The 8,528-nt window shown below is 56.1% G+C and overlaps 1 protein-coding gene across 1 annotated transcript; it reads right to left on the bottom strand.

The window, feature by feature from the left end:
• Positions 1-74: 74 nt before the first annotated feature.
• On the bottom strand, positions 75-8,253 carry LTK (leukocyte receptor tyrosine kinase). Its single transcript, XM_053888722.1, is given in 26 exon segments — positions 75-681; positions 773-863; positions 940-1,074; positions 1,181-1,209; positions 1,211-1,258; positions 1,609-1,725; positions 1,821-1,852; positions 1,855-1,933; positions 2,329-2,373; positions 2,375-2,408; positions 2,910-3,105; positions 3,562-3,654; positions 4,098-4,250; positions 4,787-4,884; positions 5,807-5,970; positions 5,973-6,004; positions 6,052-6,125; positions 6,127-6,191; positions 6,397-6,419; positions 6,422-6,533; positions 6,670-6,836; positions 7,294-7,392; positions 7,395-7,460; positions 7,554-7,601; positions 7,604-7,686; positions 8,237-8,253. Coding segments are annotated over 26 exon segments (2,430 nt in total). The 3' UTR covers positions 75-351.
• Positions 8,254-8,528: the final 275 nt, after the last annotated feature.

Here is an 8,528-nt window from a genome sequence, read left to right as displayed (position 1 = left end):
CTCCCTCCTCTGGTCCCTTTCTTACTTCCCTAGCATCCTTCATGTCTAGGCAGATCACTGGAGGGTATGAGAAGAGCTCTTTATTAGAGGCATTTGTAGGGTTGAGGGCTGCCCAGATGAAAGACACTTATGGGTGGGGGAGGGAAGGGTAATCCAGAGAAGGCTTCCTGAGGGAGGCGATTTCAACCTCTGGTCCCAAAGATCAAAGGCTGGGAGTGTCCAAGCTCTTCTCCAGGAAGCCTGGGCTGGTTTCCAGGATGGGGAGTCCACTGGTGCCTGGCCAGTTCTGAGACAGGCCCAGACACGCAGTACAGACTGCAGGGGACAGAGGCTACTGGAATAACAAGCTACCTAGAAGCCTGAGGAAGAGTGCAGGGAGGAACCATTGCTACAGGCACTGCCTGAGTCCTCACCTTCCGGGCCCCTTGGGGCCCAAGAGCCATAGGGGGGATTCCAAAGGTTCTGAGGTTGGAGGTACCTGGATTTGGGGTCTTGGGACTCGAGGGCAGTCAGGGGCCAAGGAGGCTCCCTATTCAGCTCTTTAAGCTCTCCAGATTCAGTTCCTGGGCCCGTGGGGAATCTTAGGCCCTCCAAAGACTTGCTCCCCAGCCCAGAAGCCTTTTCCTCATCCAGAGTGGGCAGGAGCTCCATTGGCAGGAATAAATTCAGCACATCCGGGTCCTGTAATAGAAGGGCAGGGGAGCAGCTTTGTTTTATGGCTTCCTTCCTGACCCTCAAGATCAAGATGGTCAAGGCAGGTGAGGGGGCACACCTGAATGCAGTACTGAAGATGCTCCAAGATGCTGGCAAAACAGGGGCACAGCTGAGGTTGGTGCAGCCAACACCGTGTCATGGTACAGTACCTGGGAGAAAGGTAGGATTTTGTGCCCACCCATGGCTGTGAAGGACCTCCGTCCCTGGACAACACTCCATACTCACACAGGCCCTGGGCAGCCCCTGGGAGGGCCCATCTGTCCCCCTCCAGTGACAAAGTACAGTATGTCCTGGTTGGTGCACCCAGGGTAGGGCATGTAGCCTAATAAGAAGATTTCCCAGAACAGGACCCCGAAAGACCTGCATCATGAGTGGGGGAAGTTCAATGAAGCCCATTAGACACAGCCTCCCCTTTCCCTCATGTAAGGTGGCCCAAGACCAGGGAAGGGGGCAGGCATGTTATCACCAGGAGTCTGTCTTGGATGTGAAAATGAATGCCCTCCAGAAAGGCCTCTTCAGGCATCTACTTGACTGGCAGCAGAGCCTACCGCACCCCCCCCCCCACTCCTAATAACTGGTTCTACAGGAGGGAGGAGGGGAGTGAGACACTGCTCAAATGCCACCAGAGTGCTGGTAAATCTCTTGGAGCAGCAGCAGCTTTCCCCACGTCCCCAGACCCCACACCTGTAATATCATATTTTGCCATCCTGAAGTCCCCAGTACCGACCACTGGGCTGAGTCCAGTGCAGCCCAGCAGGCAGTTCCTGGCATCAATGTCCCTGCAGGCAAAAAAAATCACTGCCAGAACTCAGAAGCTCTGACCCTGAACTATTTCTATAAAAGTTATGTGGAAAAGCTATTCCTTAGGGATTAGAGATTGGGCTGCTCCCCCACCTGCTCTGAGCCAGGATCACTCCCAACCTGTGGATTTTCCTTCAGGTAGTGGCAGCCCTGGGTTATGTCCTGAGCCAGCTGGAGCAGGTCCCACATGGCCAGAGGTGATGGCTGGCCCTGGGTAGCGCAGAGGGTGTGTTAGTCCATGCTTGTTTTGGGACACATGGACAGGGTCTTTAGATGGGCCAAGAGGGCTGGGAGAAGGGTCTTACCAAGTGTGGCCGGTTGTTCCTCAGGAAACTGTTATGTCCCCTCCAGACCTCAACTCCAGCAGAATTAGGCGAGGGGCAGTCCAGAGTCTGAGCCCCACTCAGCGCACAATGTTCTGATGGTTGAATGTGCTGTGTGGGAGGTGCACATACCCCAGTCACTGACAGGGAAGGAAACCAGGCTCTAGGCTCCACAAAAGTGGAGACAGGCTCTGTATCCCTAGAACTGCTACCTCTCAGCTCCGGGGTGAAGAGAAGCTGTCCCAGCAGGCAGTTCAGTGCCCACCTTCCACCCCTGCCCCTGGGCCCAGGTGCACCTGATGCGGTGAGAAATCCAGCTCATCCTGACTAGAGCAGAGTTCTGGCAGGGTCTGGGGAGGAAAAGGGCTCCTGAGCTCCCCCAGACATTTCAGGAGGCCAGTTGATCCTAGCTCTAGCAACTGTTCCTCCCCCCATGGAGCCCTGCTCTACCCTGAGCCAGGAGTTCCACCCCTCTCCCCTTGACAGCCACCTGCAGGGGGTTGGGGTCCCCAGGAAGGCCAATTACCAGTCCTTCAATAGACTTCTCCCAAGGCGCCATGGCCCAGTGCTCTGCAGGAAGACAGGTTGGAAGGGAGAGGGTGGCTGGGCCTGGGGAAGGGTCCTGGAGGGTCTAGTGCCTCCTTTACCTCCCTTGCCACTCCCTATACACCCAGGTGGCCCTATCTGAGGACTCTGAGGCTTTTCTGCATCATGGCATCTCCCCAAGTACAAGCCCTGCAGAGGCAATGCTGACTGGCACAGAGTTAGGGCAGAAGAGAGAGCAGGTATGGGCTTAGGGTGAGGGTGGGAGTCTGTGATGAGGTTTTCCTTATGTCCTTGCAGGTACTTGCTCCAAAGAAATCATGGGGTCCCTAGCATCCCAGGACTGGGGATGACAACTGACCTATACAAGTCACTGTGCCTTTTAGAAATTCTCTGGCCTCTGTCTCCTCCACAGAGGGGTTGAGGCCAGATTCTCTCTGGGAACCATAATTCACCACAGCAGGGAACGGGGTGGAAGAGGGAGGGATTCAGAGTGCATAGGTTCTCAGAAGGAGGGGGAGAACTCACCTGAGCAGAGTGACATTGGCTGGGGAAACCTCTGTAAGTCCTGGGGGCAGAAGCCAGGACTGGGCGGGGCCAAACCCCACCTGGCAGTAGTAGAGGTTGAGAGGTGTCCTGGTGGTGGAGGTTTGAAGGTAGCTCAGCTTGAGCTCAGGGTCGTGCAGCCTCATCTACCACAGGCCCTGCCACTTCTTATGGTTCACTGAAGAAGATGGCAAGAAGATACCCACACTGTTTGCTACCCTTCTGCACAGGACATCTCTCCAGATGTCCATTAAGGCAAATGTTTTCCCTGGGCCTCCACAGCTACTTCTACTCTTAGAACCCTAGAGGAGTCCACCACTGCTCTGCTGGAAGCAGGGTTTTTGTTTTGTTTTGTTTTGAGAGAGTGGGCACATGAGTGCTAGTGGAGGAGGGGCAGAAAGAGAGGGAGCATAGAGGATCTGAAGCGGGGTTCCATGCTGACAGCAGAGAGCCCAAGGCAGGGCTTGAACTCATAAACAGTGAGATCATGACCTGAGCCAAAGTCGGACATTTAACTAACTGAGCCACCCAGGTGCCCCAGAAGCAAGGGTTTTGAAATCAGCCTCGTCTGTCCCTGGGACCCCGCGCAGCTCAGTGACAAGGTGGGCAGCCATTCCTGTTGGATGTTGCTTACCCAGAATAAGAACCCCACACACCATAAGGAGGCTCAATGTAGAGGTCACAACAGTCACCAACAGAACCAGAGGGCCTGGTGAGGTGGGCAGGTCTAGGGAGAAAGAGAGATGCCTTCAGTGGGAAGCTTTTCTCTGTCCCCCTACCCAAATTTTACCCAGACCTCAAGACTCAGCCAAACTGTTAACTTCTCCATGATGCTTTCCCTATTTATCCTAGACAAAAGCAACCTTTCCTTTCTGAGAACTCCTAAAACATTTTAAACCTCCCATGGCAATTGTCACTTTAATAGATTTCTAAATCTAGATCTAGATAGATAAATAGGTAGGTACATAGGTGGATAGGTAGATATCACCCCTCCCATACTAGACCACTAGACTACATGCTCCTTGAGGGCAGAGCATGCACTGATGCATATCCAGCCTCCTGCCCAGCACCTAGAATGGTGCCTGGCACATACCAGTCATCTTTCCCAGCAGCCTACTGCTCCTCCCAGCCCGTGGCCCCAGGAGTCCAGACCTTGGACAAAGGCAGGACTTACCTGTAGCATGCATGTAATGTTACCTGCAGCTAGCTCCATGCCCCCTGGGCACATGCATTTGGCTAACCAGAGCTCTGCCTGCCACTGGCAATGGCAATGACTACAGCTGAGGAGGAGTCAGATCTCTACCTCTCTGTGGCTCTCCATGACTATGAGTAAAACAACTGATACTGCAGGGTGAAGGTGGGGGACAGACATACTTTTTCCAGCTATGTGGTTAACTCTAGCCCTGGACTTTGAACAATGAGCAACACCAGAGGCATTGAAGGGGTAGGGGAAGGGCTTGCAGGACTCTGTCAAGTCCATATACTCCCTCTTCTGGGATCCTGGAGCTTGGAGGATTGAGTTTAAGAATTCATAGCAGGAGGGGCACACCAGGCTCTGTGCTGACAATATGGAGCCTGCTTGGGATTCTCTCTCTCTGCTCTTTCCCTGCTCACACACTCTCTCAAAATAAATAAATAAACATTAAAAAAAAAATCATAGTAGGAGATATTTGACAAGCACCCCAGAATGCTTCATACTGGCATCACAACTGACCACCCAGTTCTTGACAACTCCCGTGCTGTCCAAGAAACAGGTGGTTCAGAGCAGAGTTGGTGGCTCAGATGGGAGTGGGCTCAAAGATTGAGGAAGAAGGCTAGACCCAGCTGAAAGCTGGGGGGGTGGGGGTAGGGGCCAATACCTGCCAGAGGCTGCAGAAAGCGTTCGCTGCAGGGGTGTATGAAGGATACCCCATCTTCTCCATCAACCCAGAGGATGTCAGTCTCTGAGGCCTGGAAACTGAAAGTGTTAGAGTGTTTGGCTACAAAATGAGGGAAGGAGGGGGGCAGGGGCATACAGATGGGAAACTGGCTTGGGAACAGTAGGGAAGCTGTTGTCTCCCTAGCGCGAATCCCCTGTGGCCCTCTCTACACTAGCATTACAATACCGGTGCTGCCCGCTCAGAAGTGGGAGCCAGGAGCCAGGGAGGTGGGATGGGCATAATCAGCTGGAACCTGAAGGCCTTGCTCAGGGACAACCTGAGCTGGGGCAACCTCCTGGTCCACCTAAAACCCTCTGATTTCAGGTCCTCAGATATAAAATGGAAGAGGCCCAAACCACATGTTCCATTTTTGTGATAATGGAGATGTGTATAAAGTACTCATGAACAGTATGGCTCAGACAGACCCCAAAGCTCTGTCTCTTTACACCAGTGATTTCCAAACTCTGGAGTGTATTAAAATCACCCAGAAGATTGATTAAAACACAGATGGCTAGGAGACTTCCCTAGAGTATCTGATTCAGTAGGTTGGAGAGGGGCTGAGAATTCGCATTTGTAACTTCCTAGGTGGTGCTAATGTTACTAGTTTAGGAACCACACTTTGAGAACTGCTGATTTAAATTATCCCTGACTTCCTGCCTCTCTGCTCGGCTTGCTAACTCAGCCAGCTCTAAGCTCTTGCGGCTGCTGCAGAACACGGAGACCTGTGGTGATGAAAAAAGTCCTGGATTTAAATGAAAATCTAGGGAGTCCTGTCTGCTTGTATGAGTTCTGTCTGCTTGCAACTTATTTGATCTCTTTTTTCTAAGAGCTATTACTTTTATTGCTCTGGCCCAGGACGGGGCTCAAGCCCTTTCCCACCTGTCCTTTAGAGGGCTTACTCTAAGGTTCTCACTTCACTTAACCCTGGGAGCTGCCCAGCTGCCCTCCCCAAGAGTGCACCTGTCCGAGTAGCGGCCGCCGCCGCCTCCACCCGCAGTACAGGCCCCGCCGCCGCCCCCGAAACCTCCGGCCAAGTGTAGCCCAGGCCTCTGCGCAGCCCTGGCCGCCCCCCCGCCCCCCGCCCCCTCCAGCAGTGGACGGCCGGCCTGCGGAGAGGGGGCCTGGCCCGCGACGTCCAGCCGCCCCCTCCACCTGCGGGGCGACAGCAAGATGACTGGCAGCGAAGATGGGGGCTCTCCCCACGGCCCCGCTTCTCCCGCTGCTTCCGGGCGTCGCCGAGCGGCTCTCCAGTTTCTCAGGGGCAGCCTCGGTCCTGGCGCCTCAGGTAGGCCCGCCCGCCTCCTCCGGCCGCCACCAGCAGGGGCTCCAGCTCGCCGACGCGCAGCTATGGCGCCGGCGGCGCGTTGAGGGGCGCGCCCTCCAGCCGTCGAGGGAGGACCCGTGCATCAGGCACCCGAGTAAAGGCTCAGGGACTGGGGACCCCAAGTCCGGGACGCAGAGCGTGTGTGCGCGCGTTCGCAGGAGGAGATTTGGGACCCCAACGCGGAGCGCTGAGGGCGGGTGCTGAGCGCGCCGAGGCAAACACGTACCCGAAAGATGTAGGTGGCGCCCCGCCGCCTCCCGCCCAGCGCCGCGACCCCGGGACCCCTTCGGCCCCCTCCGTCGCCGCGTGCTCCTCAGCGGTCCGAGTCTCTCCGAGACAGACGCGCTGGCTCTGCCGGCTCCCCTGGGGACATGGGGCGTCGGATGCAGCGGGGCCCCATGCTCCTTTCGCGGTGCGGCTGTCTTAACACCGCGGAGTGCCCGGCCCTAGCCCTACTCCTGCGGAGCTTAAGCCGCCTTTTCCCACGGGCCCCGCTTACTCGGGGACAGGCATCCTCTCCCCGCTGCCCCACTAGGATGTAAAGCGGCTCCCTGCGACCAAGGGAGAAGAGGGCGGAGACGAAGACGCCCTGCGCCCGCCACGGGTGGTTCTTGGCGCCTTTGCTCCCCGCGGCTCCGTAAGCTAAGGTCCTGCGGAGAGCAGGTGCTCGGTCCCCAGCCCAAGCATCTTTGGTCGTCGGGCTACCCGCCTGCGGCAGAGGTCGGAAACAGAAGCGGCTCCAGAATTTATCTCAGGGACTTAGGCTGTAGTCGATTTTGAAGGGTTGGGGAGACCCAGGGTTACACACCAGAAAATTAGATTTTACACTTACTTTAGCAGGCGTAATGGAGATGAGGGGAGGCTCAAGGCACCCGTTGGCGCCGCAGGTGGTTAGGGGCAATCCATTTGGTGGGAACAGGCTCCTAGATACTGGCTCACTCCGTGGCGACTATTGCCACCCTCCCCCGGTTCTGCTGGAAGAAGGGACAAAGTCTCCAGGGCGCACATGGTTGTAGAATACTCTAAGACAACGTGGTGTTCATGAGGCCGTTGGTCCCCTGACTTTAGAACCTCAGACTGGGAGGTCACCACCCACCTCTCCCTGCTCTGCACTTACAGGTACCTGTCAGTGCCCTGTCCCACCACAAATGTACGCCTTTCAGAGTCTTTTGGACCCCCACTGTCGCCACCAGGCTGCTGCCTGTGTACCACTTGTCACAGTTTGTGTGGGTCCTCCACAGCCGCTGTCCCCGCAGAAGAATAACCAAGGCCCTTCAGTGCCTGGAAGCAGGGAAGGAGGAAAAGGTCATATAAGCACCTGCCCTAGACTGGTAAGGTGAGCAGAGGAGAAGGGAGGAAGGAGCTTGGAGCTTACCTGGGGAATTAGGGGAGAAGCTGGCTCCAAGCCACTAGGTGGGGTGGTGATATTCCGTCTTGGGGGCTTGGAGCTGGCAGCCACAGGGGCAAGGATGATGGAAACGGTGCCTGGGACCGTGACTGGAGCAGAGACTGGCTCCTGAAAGGTGACAGTGAGATAGCGGGGTTGGGAGAGGGGGCAGGATGTTAAATGGGAGACAGAAGATAAAGATAGACAAATGCAGACACTTGCCTCTCGCAGCCATGCTCCTATCGCCACTCAGCCAGGGCACACCAGCATCTAGAAGCAGCCCCCCACCAACTGCTGTTGCTGAAGCCCCATGGGGTGCTGGCTGATACCTCTGCAAGTTTCTCCCCTGGGGAGTCCTTGTGAATGACTTGGGGGCTGCCCTGAGATTGTTCCTGCAGGCCCCCCACCCTTTCCTTGACTTAGCTAGGTAGTCTCACCCCCAGGCGGTGCTGAGACCCCAGGGCCTGTCCCTCCTTCCCAAGCTGAGAGATGGGGAACCTTGGATTGAGGTATGCACCTTGCTTCTGGGACCACTCCTGGAGCACTGACCCAGAAGTGTTGGCCTTGAGAGTTCCAGACCTCTGTGGGAGCCACAGGACCTGTCTGCCTTCACTGCTTTTGCCAAGCCTAGGAAGATGCCTCTAGCCAGGTGGTTCCTTGACAGACAGAAGGTACTTACGCATGGCTCCAATCCATAGCAGCAGCCAGCTCAAGCAGCCCATGGCTTGTTCAGCCTGCTGCACTGAGGGTTGTAGGCTCAGACCTTGCCACTTTGCCCGTCTTCCCCTTATAGGAGCCTCCAGCTACTTGCTAGACACTGATGGTCCTAAAGCCTGCCTGGCCACTCCCACCTAAGACCCTGGCCACTCCCATGCTGAAGGAGGGGAAGGTGGGGCAGGTGGGCAGGGAGGTCCCCACGCTTTCAGGAAGAGGCTTGGGAGCACACATCCAAGGGCTCCGTGTCTGGATCC

Source organism: Panthera pardus, unplaced genomic scaffold (assembly GCF_024362965.1).
Source record: "Panthera pardus isolate Hobbes unplaced genomic scaffold, ASM2436296v1 HiC_scaffold_24, whole genome shotgun sequence".
In the NCBI taxonomy this organism is placed as follows: Eukaryota; Metazoa; Chordata; class Mammalia; order Carnivora; family Felidae; genus Panthera; species Panthera pardus.
The sequence above is the reverse complement of the archived record's forward strand: the minus strand, read 5'-3'. Positions and strand labels throughout refer to the sequence as shown.